Raw genomic sequence first — 25690 nt, 5'->3', positions numbered from 1 at the left:
GCTTCTAACCGAACGTTAAACTCTTCTAACCAAAATAATCACCGTATAGGCCTACTGTCACTAACGCATAGCCTACTTGTTGGATGGATTGGATGCGCATTGATGTCTAGCTGTAGGCTAGTTGTCTAGTGATATTGTTGACCATCATCAGCTGATCCAGGAAAGAAAACAAATATTGATCGAAAATAATAAAGCTAAATGAACAGTCTACAACTTCTGGCCACGGATGGCACAAAGAACACCAGTACCCGCACGTACCTGAAAAAACAAAGCAATGACCTCTAACAGCTGACTAAAAAGGTAAACAATGCTAAATCAACAGATAAATAGAATGCATTGTAATTAAGGCATAGGGTATTTTTTATCAAGGACGCATGGCAAACAAATGGCGGAAATTAGGAAGTACAAAGGAAAATCTATGCCAAAATTCAGCACTACTGAGTGGACAGCACCATCACGTAGAAATAAATGGTTTAAACCAGTGGTCACCAACCTTTTCAAGCCCAAGATATCATCCCAAGTCCAAATGTAAACCATGATCTACCACTTGCAAAAAATGACGAAAAAACAAGGCCACAATGTATTTCCACTTTGACCTTCGTTATTTTGTTACCTGTCAGTCACAAGCACAAACAAAAAGTATAATCAGAAGTGCAACGATCGTTCACATTTTATAACAGTCATATTACATTTTTCAATATTTCCATTACTCATTCACTATTCATATATAACTTCAATAATCAGTCAATTACAGGCCCGAAGCCAATCATGTACAGTCCTGTTTCACTTTTTAAACATATTTTAAGAGACTTCAAAATGACAATATGTAAGTGCAACTAGCATTCAAAATATAATAACATCAATAACATCATTCAATTGTTCAAAAAATATTTTCACACAAATCACTGCCCTACTACCATTCATTACCTCAATAATCAGTCAATTACAGGCTTAAGCCAATCATGTACAGTACTGTTTCATTTTCCCTTTTTAAACAACACACAACACAGATCATATCCTTTTGTAAACAATATAGCCTACAACAGATTTCAAACTGGTAATACTCACTCACTCTGATGGCTGTGGATAAGATCCCCTCCCCACACACACACATTCAATGTGATGGCTGTGATTGCACACTATCAGCAAGTGCTCTGTAGTCTGGCTCATAGTTTGACTCAGCAAGTCTGACACTGTCTGTGAGATGTCTTTTAGTTAGACAATACCTGTTCTTTGACTTGATTATTTTTCATCTCACAGAGATATGTTGATTCAAAGTAGGCCTTCACCTTAAGTGCGCAGGATGAAAGGAGGGGAAACAAGACCTCAAAAGTCACTGTCTCTTGATCTTGCTTTCAACTCGATGTCATTTTGCAATTCAATTATCTCCATGTCAACTCCGATTGGTAAAGCAAATACTTACCGGAATTTGGCAGACACCTCCTCAATCTCAATGGGGAGGGAGGAAAGGATTTGAGATAAATGCAACAACCTCCCCTATGTCATTTAACTCCTGAAAACGGCTGTTGAATTCGGATGCCAGTTTCTCCAGTTGTGCACAAAATTATTGCGGGAGAAAATAATGTTTCCGATGTTTTGCGATATTTTCTCCAGGTTTGGGAAGTGCACCAGCCTTCCATTCCTCAGCTGAGAGGCCCACACAACCACCTTGGCCTTAAAGGCATTGACAGCACTGATCATGTGTGCCATGTCTTTGTATTTTCCCTGAAGCTCATAGTTGAGCTCGTTCAGTTTTGCTGTTATGTCCGTGAGGAAACCTCGGTCTAGCAGCCATGCATCATCAGACAGTTCCTCATGCTCCTCATTTCGTGACTCCAGAAATAATTTGATCTCAGGCAGCAAGTCAACAAATCGCTGCAGTGCTTTCCTGCGACTCAACCACATTACGCAAGCGTGGAGAATCAAGTCACCATATGCGGCATCAAGGTCATCGAATGAAGATTTAAACAAGCGGTGCTGAAGTCTTTTTGTGCGAATCAAATTAACAATCATAATGACAAGTGTCATGACATGAGACAAGTCCACTACTTTACTAGCTAGTGCTTGCTGATGGATCACACAGTGATAGTTCAAAAACTCTGGGAAATCGGGATCAAGACGGCACAGTGCAACGAAGCCCGAATGCACCCCACGCATTGCCAGTGCCCCGTCAGCTTATGAATGGGAATGCTGTTATGCACATAACATTTAAACTCGTTGTAAATGTCCTCACCCCTTGTCCTCCCATTTAATGGTAAAAGGGTGAGAAAAGACTCCTTAGTAGTTGAATCCTTAAAAGCCATGCGAAAAAACACCACCAGCTGTGCAGTGTCTGTCATCCTGGGATTCGTCAAATTTCAGCGAAAAGCACTCACAAAGTGATAAATCCTTGAGAACTTCATGTCCTCCAATCAGTGATGCCAATTTAGCAATTTTGTTGCTAGATTTAACAACTTTCCAGACTACACTGGCAACTTTTTTGTCAAACAGTACCTAGCAACAAATTTAGCTACTTTTAAAAATGTATTTGGAACTTTTAGAAACTTTTGAAAAGTGACTAAAACGCTAAAATGCACGCATTTTCCCATCTAAATGACACAAAAACGATTTTCTCTGTCACACACTCAGTCACAACACACGTGCCTGGCTGCAAAAGTCCATTGTGTGTGACGTCAGCAGAAGGCGCTCAGCTCGTGCACAGGCAGCAGCAGGCCAGCAGCAATTTCAGCAAATTGCAAATCATTGTTGGCTGACGGAAGCAGCAGTAGTACGGGTTCGACGAGCCAAGCCCAATGAATATAGTTGGTCACGAATGGTTGATCTTGAACAGAACTTACAACATCAATCAACATGTCTCAATCAAAATTGTACAGCCAGAAGTATAGAAAAGAGTGGGAGTCTGTACCTGAACAAATGTCAAATCATATTTTTTGCTGAGATGGCCAGTCAATTTGAGTCACGTTATTGTGTATTCTTCATAATGACGCAGTTTTACGTTATCACGCAATGACATCACAACATAATTTAGCAACTTTTAGCCACAAATCAACCTGCCTCTAGCAACTTACCCTGAAAATTAGTTGGCAACACTGCCTCCAATAGCTACTCTACCCTTCTGTCAAAGTGGCTGCGCCAAGTGGCACACATCCGATAGCATTTTTAACGTCCTTTGATTTGAATTCTTTGAATAACGTCTCGGCGGCAACTGCCATTGCCTCCTTGTATAGCTCTCCATCGGTGAACGATTTATTGTTTAGCCAAGAGATGGCCGACACGGAAGGATGCCTCTGTTGCAGCCTTACTTTTAGCTGTCGGTTTGGTAAAAAGCGAATGCTGTGCTTTCAAGACAGACTTGAGCTTGTCAACTTTCTTTGAACTAAGCGTGCTCTTTAGCGGGTAGGTTTCTTTGAACTTGGATGGTGTGCTGTCGATCCACCTTACCCCTTTTTGCGAGCGCTACAGCCTGGTGACAAATCAGGCAAATCCTTTCATCCCTAACTACGGTGAACAGAAAACCGTGTCCCCATTCTACATGAAAATACGTTTTTTTGCTTTTTCCGTTGTGCCTCCGCTGTCGTTTCGTTAGCTTGCGTATTGTTAGCTTGATAGCTCGTGAGCGTTACAACAAGTGCCTGAGCTAGTTAAGGCGGATATACCCCTCCCTCGCCCCTCATCACTACACACAGGGCTCACACGTGGCACATTTGAAATTAAATTCATAAATAATAAGAATAAATTAAAACATTTAGACATTTCTTTTTTTTCCTTTTTTTCTGATTTTGAAATCTCCTCGTGATTGACTTGGAATGCTTCCAAGATCGGCTTGTCGACAGTGATCAACGGGTTGGTGACTCCTGGTTTAAACCATGACAGAGAGGTGGGAGTGTTTGTTTCATTTGGAAGCTTTTATTTTAATAAATACCACTATAAAACATATTTACCACTACATTTTAAACAAATAGGAGAATGGTTAAATTTGCATTATTTAGAGTCCCCCCAAAGTTTGACTTTTGTTGCATTTAGGGGAGCTAATGTCTCACCGTAATTCGGACCTTGCCTAAATAATATTCAATATCAGAGTATCTTTAAATCAACCAATTGGTGCTGATAAGGAGACGAATATGCATGTATTTACATGGCTTTCTTTCATTGATCCCTACTATTCGGAACTGTTCTCTCCATATATTCTAGTAAGTCTGTTGAGAAAATTCTAATTAAATGTACACCAAATTTAAAGGGATGGCTTTAGATAAATGTACTAAAAACCCTATTGAATGAAAATTCCAGGAGAAACGTGTTGGCCTGCAAGTGGGAGGGTTTTCAGCAGTTAAATTAAATGTATTCAGCGTCCGCAAGGGAACCACGCCTGCAAAGCCCATTACGCATCTGCACAAGGTAAGTCTGAATACCAACTATTGAAAAGTGTGTAGGAAAAGCATACATTTCCTAAGTTTGAATCGGGCCCTAACGGAGACCAACTCCACCAGGGTCAAAGCCTACAGGGAAATTAATGTGGGTTTTGTAGATCTCGTAAAACGCTGTGTACTACTCCCTTCACAGAACAGCGCAAACTGGCTCTAACCAGAGTAGAAAGAGGAGTGGGTCTCAACATCAACAGTGAAGAGGCAACTCTGGAAAATAGCCTTCTAGGCAGAGTTCCTCTGTCCAGTGTCTGCGTTCTTTTGCCCATCTTAATCTTTTCTTTTTATTGGCCAGTCTGAGATATGGCTTTTTCTTTGCAACTCTGCCTAGAAAGCCAGCATCCCGGAGTCGCCTCTTCACTGTTGAAGGTGAGACTGGTGTTTTGCGGGTACCATTTAATGAAGCTGCCAGTTGAGGACTTGTGAGGCATCTGTTTATCAAACCAGACACTCTAATGTACTTGTCCTCTTGCTCAGTTGTACACCAGGGCCTCCCACTCCTCTTTTTATTCTGGTTAGAGAAAGTTTGCGCTGTTCTGTGACGGGATTAATACACAGCGTTACACGAGATCTTCAGTTTCTTGGCAATTTCTCGCATGGAATAGCCTTCATTTCTCAGAACAAGAACAGACTGATGAGTTTCAGAAGAAAGGTCTTTGTTTCTGGCCATTTTGAGCCTGTAATCAAACTCACAAATGCTGATGTTCCAGATACTCAACTAGTCTAAAGAAGGCCAGTTTTATTGCTTCTTTAATCAGCACAACAGTTTTCACCTGTGCTAACATAATTGCAAAAGGGTTTTCTAATAAATTATAAACTTGGATTAGCTAACACAATGTGCTATTGGAACACAGGAGTGATGGTTGCTGATAATGGGCCTCTGTACGCCTATGTACAGTTGAAGTCGGAATTTGACATAAACCTTAGTCTAATACATTTAAACTCAGTTTTTCACAAATCCTGACATTCAATCCAAGTAAAAATTCCCTGTCTCAGGTGAGTTAGGATCCCCACTTTATTTTAAGAATGTGAAATGTCAGAATAATAGAGAGAATGATTTATTTCAGCTTTTATTTATTTCATCACATTCCCAGTGGGTCAGGAAGTTTACATTCTGCATTGCCTTTAAATTGTTTAACTTGAGTCAAATGTTTCAGGTAGCCTTCCACAAGCTCCCCACAATAAGTTGGGTGAATTTTGGCCCATTCCTCCTGACAGAGCTGGTGTAACTGAGTCAGGTTTGTAGGCTTCCTTGCTCGCACACACTTTTTCAGTTCTGCCCACAAATTTTCTATAGGCTTGAGTTCAGGGCTTTGTGATGGCTACTCTAATACCTTGACTTTGTTGTCCTTAAGCCATTTTGCCACAACTTTGGAAGTATGCTTGGGGTCATTGTCCATTTGGAAGACGCATTTGCAACCGAGCTTTAACTTCCTGACTGATGTCTTGAGATGTTGCTTCAATATATCCACATAATTGTCCTACCTCATGATGCCATCTATTTTGAGAAGTGCACCAGGAACTCCTGCAGCAAAGCACCCCCACAACATGATGCTGCCACCCCGTGCTTCACGGTTGGGATGGTGTTATTCGGCTTGCAAGTCTTCCCCTTTTTCCTCCAAACATCATGTTGGTCATTATGGCCAAACAGTTCTATTTTTGTTTCATCAGACCAGGGGACATTTCTCCAAAAAGTATGATCTTTGTCCCCATGTGTAGTTGCAAACCGTAGTCTGGCTTTTTTATGGCGGTTTTGGAGCAGTGGCTTCTTCCTTGCTGAGCGGCCTTTCAGGTTATGTCGATATAGGACTCGTTTTACTGTGGATATAGATACTTTTGTACCTGTTTCCTCCAGAATCTTCACAAGGTCCTTTGCTGTTGTTCTGGGATTGATTGGCACTTTTCGCACCAAAGTACCTTCATCTCTAGGAGACAGAACGCGTCTCCTTCCTGAGCAGTATGACGGCTGCGTGGTCCCACGGTGTTTATACTTGCGTACTATTGTTTGTACAGACGAACGTGGTACCTTCAGGCGTTTGGAAATTGCTCCCAAGGATAAACCAGACTTGTGGAGGTCTACAATGTCTTGGCTGATTTCTTTTGATTTTCCCATGATGTCAAGCAAAGAGGCACTGAGTTTGAAGGTAGGCCTTGAAATACATCCACAGGTACACCTCCAATTGACTCAAATTATTTCAATTAGCCTATCAGAAGCTTCTAAAGCCATGACATCATTTTCTGGAATTTTCCAAGTTGTTTAAAGGCACAGTCAACTTAGTGTATGTAAACTTCTGACCCACTGGAATTGTGATACAGTGAATTATAAGTGAAATAATCTGTCTGAAAACAATTGTTGGAAAAATTACTTGTGTCATGTAGAAAGTAGATGTCCTAACCGACTTGCCAAAACTATAGTTTGTTAACAAGAAATTTGTGGAGTGGTTGAAAACAAGTTTTAATGACTCCAACCTAAGTGTATGTAAACTTCTGACTTCAACTATATATATATTCGTATTCCGGGGTCTGACATTGCTTGTTCTGATACTTCTTAATGTCTTCATTTTTATTTGGGGGATTTGTGTGTATTGTTTTGTATTGTTAGGTATACTTCACTGTTTGAGATAGAAACATAAGCATTCAGCTGCACCTGCGATTACATCTGTAAAATATGTTACGCGACCAATACAATTTGATTTGATTTGAGAAGTTATAGCGGGTGCAGCGACATGCTTATTTTACTAGCTCTTAACAATACAGAAAAATGTTAGGTACACAAATAATAAAATAAATAAAGATTGACAAGAAATCAAGAAATGTCGGAAAAAATCCAATACCTACCCAAATAGCACTGAAACAGTAATCCGAATGCAATCCATACGTACCTACACCGGATGAATTTACACAAGATATCCTAGGCATGATATGTATAGCAGTAGATATATTAGAGTGAGCTATGTCAAGAATCCAGTATATAAATAAATATGCGGTGAGTATAAACAGTATAACTAAAATGCTATCTACAGTAGTAGAAATATTAGAATGAGCTATGTCGAGAAAACATTATATAAATAGACAGTACAAAACCCCATAGGAAAATGTATGGAATTGTAGGAAATTATCTTCAAGGATATAAGTAATATATGTATGTATAGACATTATGAACAGTATGTGAATAGAAAAGGTGAGTATAGCAGTATTTATAGCATGAGCCATGACCAGAACACAGTATATACTGTAATACTGTATAAAGTGTGTTAATTAGTGTGTAAACATTATTAAAGTGACCAATGTTGACTATATGTACATAGGGAAGTGGGATCTAAGGTGCAGGGTAGAGTACCGGGTGGTAGCCGGCTAGTGACAGTGTCTGAGGTTCAGGGCAGGATACTGGGCGGAGACCAGCTAGTGGTGACTGTTAAACATTCTGATGGCCTGGAGATAAACAGATTCTATCAGTCTCTCGGTCCCAGCTTTGATGCACCTGTACTGTCTACGCCTCCTAGATGGTAGCGGGGTGAACAGGCCGTGGCTCGGGTGGCTGGAGTCCTTGACGATGTTCTTGGCATTCCTGTGACACCGGTTGCAGTAGATGTCCTGGAGGGCAGGCAGTGTGCCCCAGATTATGCGATGGGCTGTCCACTCCACCCTCTGGAGAGCCCTGTGGTCTCTGACGGTGCAGTTGACGTACCAAGCGATGATACTGCCCAACAGGATGCTCTCAATGGTGCAACTGTAAACATTTGTGAGGGTCTTAGCGGCCAAGACACATTTCTTCAGCCTCCTGAGGTTGAAGAGGCGCTGTTGTGCCTTCTTCACCACACTGTCTGTGTGAAGGGACCATTTCAGTTCGTCAGTGATGTGTGCGCCGAGAAACTTGAGACTTTTGACCCTCTCCACGGCGGCCCCGTCTATGTGGGTGGGGGTGTGCTCTCTCTGCTGTTGTCCACAATCAGCTCCTTCGTTTTGTTGACGTTGAGGGAGAGGTTATTTCCCTTGCACCACTCCGCCAAGGCATTCACCTCCTTCCTGTTAGGCTGTCTCATTGTTGTTGGTAATCAGGCCTACCACTGTTGTGTTGTCAGCAAACTTGATGATTGAGTTGGAGACGTGCATGGTAACCGATGTGAAATGGCTAGCTAGTTAGCGGTGGTGCACGCTAATAGCGTTTCAAATCGGTGACGTCACTCGCTCTGAGACCTTGAAGTAATTGTTCCCCTTGCTCTGCAAGGGCCGCAGCTTTTGTGACGCGATGGGTAACGATGCTTCGTGGGTGTCAGTTGTTGATGTGTGCAGAGGGTCCCTGGTTCAAGCCCAGGTTGGGGGGAGGAGAGGGACGGAAGCTGAACTGTTACATTGATGCTGTTGACCCGGATCACTGGTTGCTGTGGAAAAGGAGGAGGTCAAAAGGGGGGTGAGTGTAACCGATGTGAAATGTCTAGCTAGTTAGCAGTGGTGCGCGCTAATAGCGTTTCAATCAGTGACATCACTCGCTCTGAGACCTTGAAGTAGTTGTTCCCCTTGCTCTGCAAGCGCCGTGGCGCGATGGGTAATGATGCTTCGTGGGGTGTCAGTTGTTGATGTGTGCAGAGGGTCCCTGTTTTAAGCCCAGGTTGGAGCGAGGAGGAGGAAGCTATACTGTTACACATGGCCACGCAGTCATGGATGAACAGGAGGGGGCTGAGCATGCACCCCTGTGGGCCCCTGTGTTGAGGATCAGCGTGGCGGAGGAGTTGTTGCCTATCTTCACCACTTGGGGTCGGCCTGTCAGGAAGACCAGGACCCAGTTGCACAGGGAGGGTTTCAGACCATAACTAGCCTCTCAAAGCACTTCATGATTACAGAAGTATGTGCTACGGGGAATAGACATTTAGTTCAGTTACCTTCGCTTTCTTGGGTACAGGAACGATGGTAGACATCTTGAATCAAGTGGGGACAACAGACTGGGATAGTGAGAGAAGGCTGTAAACACTCCAGCCAGCTGGTCTGCACATGCTCTGAGGATTCCGCTTGGGATTCTGTCTGGGCCGGCAGCTTTGCTAGTCTTAACCCGCATACATGTCTTACTCACATTGGCCACAGATTCACAAGGTCTATTCATGAGATGAATGCCAATCAAGAAGATTCTATTCTTATGCCTTTCCTAACTTGTAGGCTAGTAATGAACGTGTTACTACAGAAGTGTCCAAGAGTGGACAGGCTGTCAGTGTAAACTTGACCCTTTGATCGCCAAAGTCCAGGATGCATAAAGGTAACATTAGGTAACAAGCATTTCACTACACACGCAATAACATCTGCTAAACACGTGTATGTGACCAATAATTGTTTTGAATTACGCCTGGCTGAGAAATCAAAATCATTTGTTAGGCTATACAAACTGTACATTTAGGAAATTATTTTGAATAATTTGCAGTGGAGCTATAGTGTTTCCATAACAATTAAGTTATTTAATACACGTTGAACAAATCTCTCCTGGCTACTTTCAACCAGAGGGAAGCAGCATTGTATTTTTTATCCCTAGCATGCGATTACCAGCCTAGATACCGGAAGCGACGGCAATGGGAGTGAGTAAGAGTGCGCGTTGTAGGAGAAAAAGACGAGTTCCAGGCACCGGTGATCGAGACTCATGTGGGTTCAGGACTGAACAGGTCTTTTGATCGGATTTCTAGGTGGACGGCTCATAAGAGAGAGGTGGAATACGAAATCAACCAAAAGATTGTGCAAATACTAGATTAATATTCCCAATCTACATTTCTATTACAGACTACAAGAAGAACATGGGATATATGGCAAACTTGTTTTCCAAATTGATCTAACTATTCAGTCATATCTAAACAGTGCTCTTTTACGTGGTTGTCTTCCCTCTTTGTACTCCCGGAGAGGTGGTTGAAGTAGGTTGTCATACCTTCCATACCTTCTGCTCGACCTGCATAGGTTGTGCTCTTTTTGCGCAGACGTTGACGTGCGGAGTTCCCTGTTTTCCTTTTGTCGCTACAGTCGCTAGTACCAAGTAGCTTACAATCATGGAACTATCTACGAAGAATGACCGACAACGGCGAGAAGGCAATACAAACTCTAAGGTTACCAACACCAGAAAGCCACCGGTGGCTACTTTCCTCTCAATTGGCATTATTTGCATGAAAGGTAAGCTATAAACTCGCAAGGCATTCACTGTAGTCTACACACGAGCAGCCTATTAGCTTAGAAAGTATTGTCCGAGCTAAGGAATTCAAGCGCGGGATTTCTATACATTATTTGCAAATTGTATTTAACCTTTTATTTAACTAGGCAAGTCAGTTAAGAACAAATTCTTATTTACAATGATGGCCTACACCGGCCAAACTCGGAAGACGCTGGGCCAATTGTGCGCCGCCCTATGGGACTCCCAATCACGGCGGGTTGTGATACAGTCTATCTAGATCAAGTTTGACATCAGCTTCTTCATAGGGTTTTCAGTAGATAACTGCCCACGGTTGGTTGCCTGTGAACTACAATCCGACGCTGTGTTTTAATGTTTAGAAATGTTAATAATCGTTTGCAAAACGGTTTTCGAAACATGTTGATATGCCCCTTCTCTCAGCCTGAAATAATCTTAACAATAAAAAGATACTGTAGCAGCCATAGCCTTGGGAAGTAGGAGTGCTTCAGCACACCCAGAAGAAGGAAAATAAATAAAATTATATATATATATATATATATATATATATATATATATATATATAGTACAAAAGTAGTGCACCAGCCTTTACTAGTATTAGGGATAGATATAGACGTCTGTAGGGCCACAATTTCCCCCCCCAGCATCTCTGCTTTGGCAAAAAAAGTAGTTGTATAATTACCCGATAATGCCCGAGAAGCCGGTATTTGGAGGATATATTGTCACCGGTGTTGTTCGTCTCGGGCCTGCAAATCGTGCCAATATATCCTCCAAACACCGGCTTCGAGGGCAATATCACTTTTATACAACGGGTTACCAACATATTCAAATAATGATTGACATATTTCCATTAAAAAACTTTTTTGGGGTGAATTTATTCATACTATTTCATCCTTCCACAAGATATGCCCTGGCACAAATCTAGGGTTGCTACCCAAGCCGGCTGGTCGTTCTATTGGTTCGGTTGCCAGACACGCGACCCAGTCCTTCAGTCTTTCTGTTCTGTATCTAAGGACACTAACCAGTCGTTCTTTTTAAATGTATTATTACCATACTGGCTGGCAACGTTCTTATCCCTTGCTTCCTAGCTAGCCAACTACGGCTAACTTACAGTCACGTCAAACAGTTCAGCCAGAATAACAGCAAAGTAGCTTTATTTGTGTTTGTTTAAGCTGTTTTCTAGTGACATTTATTTGGATACATCCATAATAATGAGCTAATGATGCGCAATTTCGCCTGGCATAGAACATGTTCTTTCTTGTCAGGACACTGTTGTTCAGAAGAGCTAGCCAACAACACACCTACCACAATCACTTCAAACTGAAGTTGGAAAGACATCAAACTAGCAGCATTTTGTTTTGTTTTACCTGTTTTCTATTGATATATCCATAACAATTATGCCAGATAATTCATGATTTCAACTGGCTGAGAAAAGCTGCCCTGCCTGTCTGTCTCCTCCCGACTCCAGGGATGTTCATTACTATGGGACAGCTGGAGATCGAATTTCAATTTTGAAACAATGTTGCGAATGTCGGAGAAACAGACAGCAAGGTTTATACAAATCTCCACTGTTGAAAATCAAATGCTAGTCTAAAATAAATGGGAGATGATGCTTTTTAAAGTTGAGATCAAGTTTATAAATTGCCTGGCTGGGCTGATGAGACAGTGGATTGTGCAGTGAGATGGAACAGAGTAAATAGGCATTTCAACGTCATAGCTTTAGTCGGTGGTTAACTTGTGGAATAGACACTGGCTGGAATGCGGTTTTAACCAATCAGCATCCAGGATTAGACCAACTGCAGTGAACTTAAGAACATTGTCTGGCAGGATTCAATAGTTGGAATTGTAAGAGTTGTTGCCCTGTGCCTTTCTCTGCAGTTGTCATTCTAATGGAATCCAGAAAGAAGAAAACCCTGTGCTCAAACATTTACATCAAAAGGTATAAAGTTATGTGCAAAAACATCCACATCAAATTAAATATTTTTCTTGATCAAATATCATGGAAAACAACCACTTCTTGTGCAGTATTAATTGACCATCCTTACAAACCACTTAATGTAAATGTTCATTACTGTCATCTGGTCATCTAGGTTTGTACCTGTAGACTTCATAACCATGAAGAAAAACAAGGCACAATACAGTATTTGAGTACATTAAGACATCAAGTGGTTTGTGATGATGTGATGTGGCTCAGTTGGTAGAGCATGGCGCTTGCAATGCTTAGGTTGTGGGTTGGATTCCCATAGGTGACAAGTATGAAAAGGTATGCACTCGCTACTGTAAATTGCTCTGGAAAAGAGCATCTACTAAAATGGAAAAGGAATGAATAGATAATTTGAGTTTTCACATAGAAATGAGTTGCACCCCCACCATAGAAATACGTTGCAAGTATTTCAAGAAACAGGAAAAACATATATCAAGTAAGTATTATCAGATTAAATGTTTTGTACAGATTATTATCAGACTCTAGTTACAGATGCTGGTAAACACTCAAATACATTTGGTTGATTTTTTTTCTCTCACAAAAGTAGTGCACTGGGCCTTTACTAGTCCTGTATTAGCAGACCAATATAGATGTCTTCAGTGCGTGCAATTGTTTTGCTTCTGCATCCCTCCCCACGTCGGTCCAAAAATCGCAGCACCCCCACCCCCAAACTACTTCCCGTGGTTATGGTAGCAGATTTGCACAGATCCTTATGCTGTGTGTTCCTTCGGTTGACAAACTATACTTCCTCCCCAGTTACGCTTAGACACAGGTGTTCGGAGCACGCTAAATAGATAATTATAGCACAGGTGGTCACCTCTGTCTTCTGTCTATCTTCCATAAACAAGCGTTGTAACATACAAGCACTGTAACATGGAGATATGACCATGTGGGAACCCTAACCCTATACATGTGTGTAGTAATTCAACGTTTTGTAAAAAAAAAACATTTAGAGCAAATGTTTAGACCAAACCCTTAACAAAAGTACCCCGGGAAGAATATACCTTCATCAATAGGCGCTAAAGGTAGTTTGCATCTATAAATGGGTTAGTTAGACAAATGCATAATAATATACTTCTGGTTCCATACATTGTGCTCCATGATCAAGGCATGACAGTCAACCGATATTTGTTCGGAACTTTGTCATTGTTTCGATGCAAAACGCTACCCGTTTCTTTACATTTACCTACATCTGGCAGTCATGTTGCAGTCTGTAAAACTACGCTACCATTTCTATCTGAAGAAAATAAAGTTGAAATGTTGAGGTTCACACTCGACTTTAAAAGGCTCACATCGGGCATATGCAACATTGTAACATAGCCTACCTAAAGACTGAAAGTAGTTTACCTGCTGAGAAGAATGTAACATTGCTTTATTTGCAACACATATCTCATCTAATACTATGGTGTCATTGCACCTAAGAGCTTATTACTCTGTTATTGATCTTGTAAACTGTATACTCTGGTATAGGCCTAACCTTATTGTAAATGGAAAAGATTGAGTTACAAAATTATATTGTGTTTGTATCCCACACTGGAAAAGACAGTTGTTCTCCTCCATTTTGGTATGCATGCACTGTGCATGATGCACATGATTCTACTAAATTCCTCAAATACACAGACAAGATAGGCTTTCATATTGGCTTATTAGCATATTCATTCAGATAGTTGCTATTTTTGCAGGTCTGTCTTCTTGGCCAACTTGCCATGCTTTTCTTAGCTCCAGCTATGTGGGGTACAGCTTTGGGGGGGTCGGTGCCAATGAAACGAAGTACAAAGAAAACAAGAGGGATAGAAAAAACATAAGAATCCTTCCAACCAGTTGATAAAGACTCGGAAGTTCATAACCTCTGCAGGGTGTTACAAAGCCAAGAAAAAGCCATTGATCCTTCCTAGTTTTGTAAAAGGAATGTTCTTATCCTGCCCATTAACTCTTAACTCTCATGTCGTATTTAGGGTATGTTTTGATCTCTGCCTATCAATTGAGCTGAAATGAAATGTAGTTGGCTGCATCACGTGTATTCCTTCCAGGTGTGTGTTCCTTTAGAAAAATTCACTCTGCTGAAGTTGAGTGCACAATCGCCCCTCTTTCTCCACTCCCCTCCACTCCACTCTCTGCACTTGGCCTTTGAAGGGAATGGCTGTCTGTTCTGTTAGTGAGATGAATAGACCAGAGCCAGGTACACTCACAACCAGATCACATTCTAACACGCTTCAGTAATGTCCCTCATGCACATGATCAAGGAGGTCCCATACCCCCCTCGCACAGCTAGACCACTGCGCTACTCGGGAGGCCCTCAATTGAAACTGTTGTTAGAAAGTACAACTTGTTAGAAGATAATTTGAAATTGACAAGTTGAAACAGCCTATAGATAATTAGCAGGCAGCGCGTGTTAACTGTCGTGTTGCGTAACAATCACATTTTGGAACAGTGAGTGCGTTTTGACATCACGTGCATAAAACAACTCATGCTGGGGCGACTGTTAGATATATTTGAAACTAGCATGTGAAAAGGTTAAATAAAATAAAAAAATGATGCACAAAACAATTTAGGCAACAGGGATCTTGATCCAGGAGGGGATTGAATCTCTCTGATGTATCTTAACATCTAGCCACTTAGCTGGCAATTAGCAAACCAAATCCATAGCTGGAGCCATGAGCTGTATATAATTTATTTTACACATCTTAGATGGTATAAATGGTATATCACCCAAGCCTACTGGTCCCTGTGACTGTCAATCCAAAACCATTAATTATACTGTCATAATCCTTGCTATATGAGCCGTGATACAATTCCTACCAAGTGGGTTAACCCTATTGGCACAATGCATAGGGTGTTTGCCTTTCACGCCAGTGACCCAGATTCACTTTCTTGTCCTGCCGTTTGCCACATTGGTGTCAAGTAGGAATAACAAAAGGCTGAAATCTCTTGGTGAGGTTGCTAGGTGTTGTACAAAGTTGTTTTGTATCATTACAAGGGGTACAACATTTTTTGTAAAATTATTGGTATGATTTCTTTTTTTTTACTGGCTCACCTCACAAAAACAAAAAAAATCTGTTATACAGTTAATCCAATTTGTATGGTCTTGTGGATAATATTATTATTCTACCTAGACTAGCCTACAATACCATAATGAAATGAATATTACATTATTGTTTTCAAGTGAGTACAATTGAAGCGAATTGTACTCTAGGCTGGAAACTGTAGAATTTTTTTTTAATTTGAATAATGGCGAAAAGCCCTGTCATTTTTTTATTTCACCTTTATTTAACCAGGTAGGCAAGTTGAGAACAAGTTCTCATTTACAACTGCGACCTGGCCAAGATAAAGCAAAGCAGTTCGACACATACAACAACACAGAGTTACACATGGAGTAAACAAACATACAGTCAATAATACAGTAGAAAAACAAGTCTATATACAATGTGTGCAAATGAGGTGAGATAAGGGAGGTAAGGCAATAAATAGGCCATGGTGGCGAAGTAAATACAATATAGCAATTAAACACTGGAATGGTAGATGTGCAGTAGATGAATGTGCAAAGTAGAAATACTGGGGTGCAAAGGAGCAAGATAAATAAATAAAAACAGTAGGGGATGAGGTAGTTGTTTGGGCTATTTACAGATGGGCTATGTACAGGTGCAGTGATCTGTGAGCTGCTCTGACAGCTGATGCATAAAGTTAGTGAGGGAGATAAGTGTCTCCAGTTTCAGTGAGTTTTGTCGTTCGTTCCAGTCATTGGCAGCAGAGAACTGGAAGGAGAGGCGGCCAAAGGAGGAATTGGCTTTGAGGGTGACCAGTGAGATATACCTGCTGGAGCGTGTGCTGCGGTGGGTGCTGCTATGGTGACCAGCGAACTGAGATAAGGCGGGGCTTTACCTAGCAGGGTCTTGTAGATGACCTGGAGCCAGTTGGTTTGGCGACGAGTATGAAGCGAGGGCCAGCCAACGAGAGCGTACAGGTCGCAGTGGTGGGTAGTACATGGGGCTTTGTTGACAAAATGGATGGCACTGTGATGGACTGCATCCAATTTGTTGAGTAGAGTGTTGGAGGCTATTTTGTAAATGACATCGCCGAAGTCGAGGATCGATAGGATGGTCAGTTTTACGAGGGTATGTTTGGCAGCATGAGTGAAAGATGCTTTGTTGCGAAATAGGAAGCCAATTCTAGATTTCATTTTTGATTGGAGATGTTTGATGTGAGTCTGGAAGGAGAGTTTACAGTCTAACCAGACACTTAGGTATTTGTAGTTGTCCACATATTGTAAGTCAGAACCGTCCAGAGTAGTGATGCTAGATGGGCGGGCAGGTGCGGGCAGCGATCGGTTGAAGAGCATGCATTTAGTTGTACTTGTATTTAAGAGCAGTTGGAGGATACGGAAGGAGAGTTGTATGGCATTGAAGCTCGTCTGGAGGGTAGTTAACTTCTTTGGGATAGGGGGCGGTATTTTGACGTCCGGATGAAAAGCGTGCCCAAAGTAAACTGCCTGCTACTCAGGCCCAGAAGCTAGGATATGCATAGAATTGGTAGATTTGAATGGAAAACACTCTAAAGTTTTTAACCTCTCTAGGGTACTCAACAGCCAGTGGAATCCCGTGGCGCGTTATTCAAATACCTTAGAAATGCTATTACTTCAATTTCTCAAACATATGACTATTTTACACCATTTTAAAGACAAGACTCTCGTTAATCTAACCACACTTTCCGATTTCAAAAAGGCTTTACAACGAAAGCAAAACATTAGATTATGTCAGCAGAGTACCCAGCCAGAAATAATCAGACACCCATTTTTCAAGCTAGCATATAATGTCACATAAACCCAAACCACAGCTAAATGCAGCACTAACCTTTGATGATCTTCATCAGATGACAATCCTAGGACATTATGTTATACAATACATGCATGTTTTGTTCAATCAAGTTCATATTTATATAAAAAACCAGCTTTTTACATTAGCATGTGACGTTCAGAACTAGCATACCCACCGCAAACTTCCGGTGAATTTACTAAATTATTCACGATAAACGTTCACAAAAAAACATAACAATTATTTTAAGAATTAAAGATACAGAACTCCTTTATGCAATCGCTATGTCCGATTTTAAAATAGCTTTTCGGCAAAAGCACATTTTGCAATATTCTGAGTAGATAGCCCAGCCATCACGGGCAATCTATTTAGACACCCACGAAGTTTGGCCCTCACCAAACTCCGATTTACTATTAGAAAAATTTGATTACCTTTGCTGTTCTTCGTCAGAATGCACTCCCAGGACTTCTACTTCAATAACAAATGTTGGTTTGGTTCAAAATAATCCATAGTTATGTTCAAATATCCTCTGTATTGTTCGTGCGTTCAAGACACTATCCGAAGGGTGACGCGCCCGACGCGTTTCGTGACAAAAAATTCTAAATATTCCATTACCGTACTTCGAAGCATGTCAACCGCTGTTTAAAATCAATTTTTATGTGATTTTTCTCGCAAAAAAGCGATAATATTCCGACCGGGAAACCCTGTTTTAGTTCAAAGACGAAAAAATAAAAACATGGTGTCGCCTTGTGCACGCGCCACAGTCTCATTGTTCTCTGATCGACCATTATCCAAATGCGCTAGTGTTTTTCAGCCAGGGCCTGCAAAGACATCATTCACCGGTTTGCCGCCTTCTGAGAGCCTATGGGAGCCGTAGGAAGTGTCACGTTACAGCAGAGATCCTCAGTTTTCAATAAAGAGAGTCAAGAAGCCCAAGAAATTGTCAGACAGGCCACTTCCTTTAAGGAATCTTCTCAGGTTTTTGCCTGCCATATGAGTTCTGTTATACTCACAGACACCATTCAAACAGTTTTAGAAACTTTAGGGTGTTTTCTATCCAAAGCCAATAATTATATGCATATTCTAGTTTCTGGGCAGTAGTAATAACCAGATTAAATCGGTATGTTTTTTATCCGGCCGTGTAAATACTGCCCCCTATCCCTAACAGGTTAAAACTGTTAAAATAATGTCTGTGAGTATAACAGAACTGAAATGGCAGGCGAAACCCCGAGGACAAACCACCCCCCCCCCACAAAATTCATCCTACCACTGATTTCAATTGCTGGCACTTTTATAATAGGGCAAAATCGTGCCCGATTGCAGTTCCTAGGGCTTCCACTAGATGTCAACAGTCTTGATTGGATAAGTTTATTGGTAACGTTTGGGATTCATTTTGTATCCATTTTGAAGGAGGGAAATCGGTGGATTATTGACTGAAGCGCGCCAACTAAACTGAGTTTTTATGGATATAAAGAAGTACTTTATTGAACAAAAGGACTATTTGTAATGTAACTGAGACCTTTTGGAGTGCCAACAGAAGAAGATCTTCCAAGGAAAGGCATTTATTATATCGCTATTTCTGACTTTCCTGTCACAACTGCCTGGTTGAAAATGGTTTGTCATGCATTTGTATGCGGGGCGCTGTCCTCAGATAATCACATGGTTTGCTTTCGCCGTAAAGCCTTTTTGAAATCTGACACCTTGGCTGGATTAACAAGAAATTAAGCTTTATTTTGATGTATAACACATATATTTTCAAGAATGTTAAATATTTGAATTTAGTATTTTTGATTTTCGCGCTCTGCAATTTCCCCAGATGTTGCCCAGGTGGGACGCTACCGTCCCACGTATTCTTAAGAATTAAGCAGATAAATAAAATTGTTGCTGGCTAAATTTACTGGGAGGAAAAACAATGGTTAACAGGCTATCCGTGTGTCACCCAACACTTTACAATGTGAGCTGGAGGCAGTATGCATTTTGAAAATGTACTTAATTGTTTAAAACCTGAATCTTTTACTTTCATATTATGAGGCATGTCTTACAGGGTTTGTACGGTCATGAACATCCTGGAAAAGTCATGGAATTTTAAAATAGTGTTTTCCAAGCCTGGATAAGTTTAGGAAAAATCATGGAAATGTATTTAATAATTTCTGTGAATGTAATTTATTTAGGCACAGTTTTTAAATATTTTATCAATCAAATAAAAGTAAACTTATTAGCCAGTATCGGAATGATACTAGGTAGTCTGTGTTTGTGCACATCACCTGCATAGTGCGAGACGAGTGGGCCGTTGCACAAGTCGAGACAGAAAGGACATTGCAGCAGCAGGTAGGCCGATCCAATAAAATATGATAGAGAACAAATTAACTAGGTAGCCAATTAAAAACATATTTTGTACCATCTAGTTACATATATTAATGTTTTCGTCATGTCCCAAAAAACCTGCCACCGACACTCGCGAATAAGGCCATACAATTCTTTTTTAAACTGTTCATATGATTCATTTAAACAATTGTTTTTGACTAAATGATCGATTCACTTCACCATTGTATTAGTTGGGATTCGGTTCAAATCGCGGAGTTTGGCCGGCTGGGATGTCCTTGTCCCATCGTGCTCCAGCGACTCCTTGTGACGGGACGGGGGCATGCACGCTGACATGGTCGCCAGTTGTACGGCGTTTCCTCCGACACATTGGTGCGTCTTGCTTCTGGGTTAAGCAAGCAGTGTGTCAAGAAGCAGTGCGGCTTGGCAGGGTCGTGTTTCGGAGGACGCATGGCTCTCAAACTTTGCCTCTCCCGAGTCCATACGGGAGTTGCAGCGTTGGGAGAAGACTGTAACTACCAATTGGATATCACGAAATTGTGGAGAAAAGGGGATAAAAAATACCACCAAAAGAAAAACAAGTGACTAGGCAGATGCCTTTTGGTCCCAGACTTAGAGCGGGGTCTGGGTAGCCCTTTATATTAGCTGTTCAGGAGTCTTATGGCTTTGGGGTAGAAGCTGTTAAGAATCCTTTTGGACCTAGACCTGGCTCTCCGGTACCGCTTGCCGTGCGGTAGCAGAGAGAACAGTCTATGACTAGGGTGGGTGGAGTCTTTGACAATGTTTAGGGCTTTCCTCTGACACCTCCTGTATAGAGGTCCTGGATGGCAGGAAGCTTGGCCCTGTGATGTACTGGGCCATACGCACTACCCTCTGTAGTACCTTGCGGTCGGAGGCCGAGCAGTTGCCATACCAGGCAGTGATGCCCAGGTACAGATGTAGAACCTTTTGAGGATCTGTGGACCCATGCCAAATCTTTTCAGTCTCCTGAGGGGGAATAGGCTTTGTCGTGCCCTCTTCATGACTGTCTTGGTGTGTTTGAACCATGATAGTTCGTTGGTGATGTAGACACCAAGGAACTTGAAGTTCCACTACAGCCCCGTCGATGAGAATGGGGGCGTGCTCGGTCCTCCTTTTCCTGTAGTCCACAATCATCTCCTTTGTCTTGATCACGTTGAGGGAGAGGTTGTTGTCTTGGCACCACACGGCCAGGTCTCTGACCTCCCTCCTTCCTGTAGGCTCTCATCATTTTCAGTGATCAGTCCTACCACTGTTGTGTCATCGGCAAACTTGATGGTGTTGGAGTCGTGCCTAGCCATGCAGTCATGAGTGAACAGGGTGTACAGGAGGGAACTGAGCACGCACGCCTGAGGGGCCCCCGTGTTGAGGATCAGCGTGGCGGATGTGTTGTTCCCTACCCTTACCACCTGGGGCGGCCCGTCAGGAAGTCCAGGATCCATTTTCAGAGATAGGTGAGCTTTGAGGGCACTATGGTGCTGAACGCTGAGCTGTAGTCAATGAATAGCCTACTCACATAGATGTTCCTTTTGTCCAGGTGTGAAGGGGCAGTGTGGAGTGCAATAGAGATTGCATCATCTGTGGATCTGTTGGGGCAGAATGCAAATTGGAGAGGGTCTAGGGTTTCTGGGACAATGGTGTTGATGTGAGCTATGATCAGCCTTTCAATGCACTTCATGGCTACAGACCTGAGTGCTATGGGTCGGTAGTCATTTAGGCAGGTTACCTTAGTGTTCTTTGGCACAGGGACTATGGTGGACTGCTTGAAACAGGTTGGTATTACAGACTCAGTCAGGGACTGGTTGAAAATGTCAGTGAAGACACCTGTCAGTTGGTCAGCGCATGCTCGGAGTACACATCCTGGTAATCCGTCTGGCCCTGCGGCCTTGTGAATGTTGACCTGTTCAAAGGTCTTACTCACATCGGCTACGGAGAGCGTGATCGTCCGGAACAGCTGGTGCTTTCATGCGTGTTTCAGTGTTACTTGCCTTGAAGCGAGCATAGAAGTAATTTAGCCGTCTGGTAGTTTTGCGTCACAGGGCAGCTCGTGGCTGTGCTTCCCTTTGTAGTCGGAAATAGTTTGCAAGCCCTGCCACATCTGACGAGCATCGGAGCCGGTGTAGTACAATTCAATCTTAGTCCTGTATTGATGCTTTGCCTGTATGATGGTTCATTGGAGGGTATAGCGGGATTTCTTATAAGCTTCCGGGTTAGAGTCCCTCTCCTTGAAAGCGGCAACTCTACCCTTTAGCTCAGTGCGGATGTTGACTGTAATCCATGGCTTCTGGTTGGGGTATGTACGTACGGTCACTATTGATGAAGGAAATGACTGATGTGGTGTACTCTTCAATGCCATCTGAAGAATCCAGGAACATATTCCAGTCTGTGCTAGCAAAACAGTCCTGTAGCTTAGCATCTGCTTCATCTGACCACTTTCTTATTGACCGAGTCACTGGTGCTTCCTGCTTTAGTTTTTGATTGTAAGCAGGAATCAGGAGGATAGAATTTTGATCAGATTTGCCAAATGGAGGGCGAGGGAGAGCTTTGTACGCGTCTCTGTGTGTGGAGTAAAGGTGGTCTAGAGTTTTTTTTCCCTCTGGTTGCACATTTAACATGCTGGTAGAGATTAGGTAGAACGGATTTGAGTTTCCCTGCATTAAAGTCCCTGGCCAATAGAAGCGTCGCCAATGGATGAGCGTTTTCCTATTTGCTAATGGCCGTATACAGCTCATTGAGTGCGGTTTTAGTGCCAGCATCGGTCTGTGGTAGTATATAGACAGCTACCAAAAATTTAGATGTAAACTCTAAATGGTCTACAGCTTATCATGAGATACTCTACCTCAGGTGAGCAAAACCTTGAGACTTCCTTAGATTTCGTGCACCAGCTGTTGTTTACAAATATACATAGGCCACCGCCCCTTGTCTTACCAGAGGTCGCTGTTCTTTCCTACCGAGAAAGCTTAAAACCCGCCAGCTGTATGTTAATCATGTCGTCGTTCTGCCATGACTCGGCGAAACATAAGATATTACCGTTTTTAATGTCCTGTTGGTAGGATATACGTGCTCGTAGTTCGTCTATTTTATTATCGATTGATTGTACGTTGGCTAATAGGACCGATGGTAAAGGTAGATTACCCTCTTGGCGACGGATCCTTAAAAGGCACCCGGACCGTCGTCCATGATATCTCCATCTTTTCCTCCTGCGAATGACGGAGGATGAGGGTCCTGTCGGGTGTCCGAAGTAAATCCTTCCCGTCCAACTCTTTGAATAAGAAGAATTCCTCCAGTTTCGGTCATAAGACATGGTGGAAGAAATATTATTTACAAAATAAGTTACAAATAACGCGAAAAAACATACACAATAACACAATTGGTTACAGGATCGTAAAACGGCAGCCATCTTCTTTGGCGCCATTATCATTAAAATTGCTACTTTTAAGTTAATACCTGCAGTCAACTTGTGCAATACATTAGGAGATAAAGCAGATTGCGTTCTTCATTTCACCAGTCACATTATTTTTACATTATGAAGCTTACCATAGTTCCCCTGAACAGTTGAGCCAGTCACGTGTTGGTTTGTAAATAGCTCAACAGTAAAATGCAGGAGCTGGTGAGTTCATAGCGTTCTATATTTATCGGCGAGTCTCTGTTGTGCGGCACACATAAGGGGATGAAGTTGCACTTTTTCACATTTTAGAATAAGGATGTAACGTTACAAGATGTGGAAAAAGTCAAGGGGTCTGAATTCTTTCCCGGATGCACTGCTCGCATCAGGTGCACTGTTTAGAATAGTGTTTTCCCTTTTTCCTGCGAATTGCATTTTGGCAAATGTTTGAAAATGTATGTTTTGTTGGCTCCCTCATTACAGGAGTTGCATGTTTGGTTAAGATAAATTACTATAATATAAATGTGATTTCTGTCATTCTGAGAGCCGTGGGTGGACGCCCGAATGGGTTACACACTCAATGCATCTGTGTCCGGTAAATTTCTCAAATGGCGGGTAAATTTAAAATCTTCCCGGTCACGTTGTCCGGTGACATTTTCTTAACTGAAACCGTGGTCTGGCTGTATTTCTGTACTTCTGATACTGATGCCCTGACCTTTGCCATTCTGTGGCCACATAGACCTATGCTCCGAGCAGGTCTAGTTATTCAGGAAAGCTTAACACTTGTTCTGCCTCCTTTCCGTTCCGAGCGGCTACTACTCGACCTCGAACGTATGGCTTCAATATAGCCTAAATATTTGTCATTACATTTTTACACTGTATTACCTTTTATGTGTGGCATAAACACAACCAGTTATAATGTTTTAATCTGATTACGCTACTTCAAAAGTCTCCTGTAGGCTACCTGTGCACGTTCTTCCACTCCACTCTAATATAACTCCAGCATCCAAACGGCATAACTGCCATTTGTTGAATGGAGAGAGACATCTGTTACAAAACACCAAAAAGTTGAATGACATTCGCCGATTGTTAAGCCAGGCCTTTGATACTGAGTAGGGAGAGATGTATTTTCTGTTTGTCGAGATTTACATACTCTATTTCATTGTGGTATTGACAACGCAACCCACGATGAAGCACTCAGAGTCGGTAATCGGTTTGCAGTTATGCATTGCTTATTGGTTGTGTGTGGTTCATTGGCTGTTGGTGGAACATTTGTTGCATATATTTTATATATACTGAACAAAAAAAATATAAAAGTGTTGGTCCTATGTTTCATGAGCTGAAATAAAAGATCCCAGAATCTTTCCATATGCACAAAAAGCTTATTTCTCTAAAATGTTATGCACACATTTGTTTACATCCCTGTTAGTGAGCATTTCTCATTTGACAAGATAATAATCCACCTGACAGGTGTGGCATATCAAGAAGCTGATTAAACAGCATGATCATTACACAGATGCACCTTGTGCTGGGAACAATAAAAGGCCACTCTAAAATGTGCAGTTTTGTCACACAACACAATGCCACAGATGTCTTAAGTTTTGAGGGAGCATGCAATTGGCATGCTGACTGCATTAATGTTCACCAGAGCTGTTGTAAGAGAATTGAATGTTAATTTCTCTACCATAAGTCACCTCCAACGTTGGTTTAGAGAATTTGGCAGTATGTACAACCGGTCTCACAACCACAGACCACGTGTAACCACGCCAGCCCAGGACCTCCACATCCGGCTTCTTCACCTGCGGGATTGTCTGAGACCAGCCACCCAGACAGCTGATGAAACTTATTGTGGGAAGCATGTGGAATGCTACCCAAAACGTTTGACCCAAGTTAAACAATGTAAAGGCAATGCTACCAAATACTAATTGAGTGTATGTAAACTTCTGACCCACTGGGAATGTGATGAAAGAAATAAAAGCTGAAATAATTATCTCTACTATTATTCTGGCATTTCACATTCATAAAATAAAGTGGTGATCCTAACTGACCTAAGACAGGGAAGTTTTACTAAGATTAATTGTCAGGAATTGTGAAAAACTGAGTTTAAATGTATTTGGCTAGGGTGTATGTAAACTTCCGACTTCAACTGTATATTATGGTGCTTTTACATCAAGGTTCTCCTCTCCAACCCTCTTCCTTGAGAGCTACTGTCCTGTATCTCAGTGTTTCTCAAACTCTGTCCTGGGGCCCCCCTGGGTAAACATTTTGGGTTATGCCCTAGTACTACACAGCTGATTAAATAATCCATGCTTATGATGAGTTGGTTATTTGAATCCGCTGTGTAGTGCCAGGGCAAAAACAAAAATGTGTGTGCAGGACTAAGTTCGGGAAACCCTGCTGTAGGTTTTCACTCCAACCCTAATTTAGCACACCTGAGTCTAATAATTAGCTGGTTGACAAACTGAAACAGGTTAGTTACAACCTATAGGAGGGTAGCTATCCAGGAACAGGGTTGGAGACCCCTGTTCTACATGCTTATGCTGAGCCACACTGGCTGCTTTAACACACAGCCCAATTCTGATCTTTTTTACACTAATT

At 41.9% G+C, this 25690-nt stretch overlaps 1 protein-coding gene across 1 annotated transcript in view; it reads left to right on the top strand.

Annotated features, from left to right (window-relative positions):
* Nucleotides 1-9980: 9980 nt before the first annotated feature.
* The window catches only part of ptk7b (protein tyrosine kinase 7b), a 213626-nt gene continuing 197916 nt past the window's right edge, over nucleotides 9981-25690 (top strand). Inside the window, exon 1 of the mRNA XM_045700655.1 lies at nucleotides 9981-10562. Coding sequence (XP_045556611.1) covers nucleotides 10442-10562 — 121 coding nt within the window. The 5' untranslated portion in view covers nucleotides 9981-10441. The remainder of the gene's footprint in view (nucleotides 10563-25690) is intronic.

The sequence above is a fragment of the Salmo salar genome, chromosome ssa18, assembly GCF_905237065.1.
Source record: "Salmo salar chromosome ssa18, Ssal_v3.1, whole genome shotgun sequence".
In the NCBI taxonomy this organism is placed as follows: Eukaryota; Metazoa; Chordata; class Actinopteri; order Salmoniformes; family Salmonidae; genus Salmo; species Salmo salar.
This window is presented reverse-complemented; position numbering and strand designations above follow the sequence as displayed.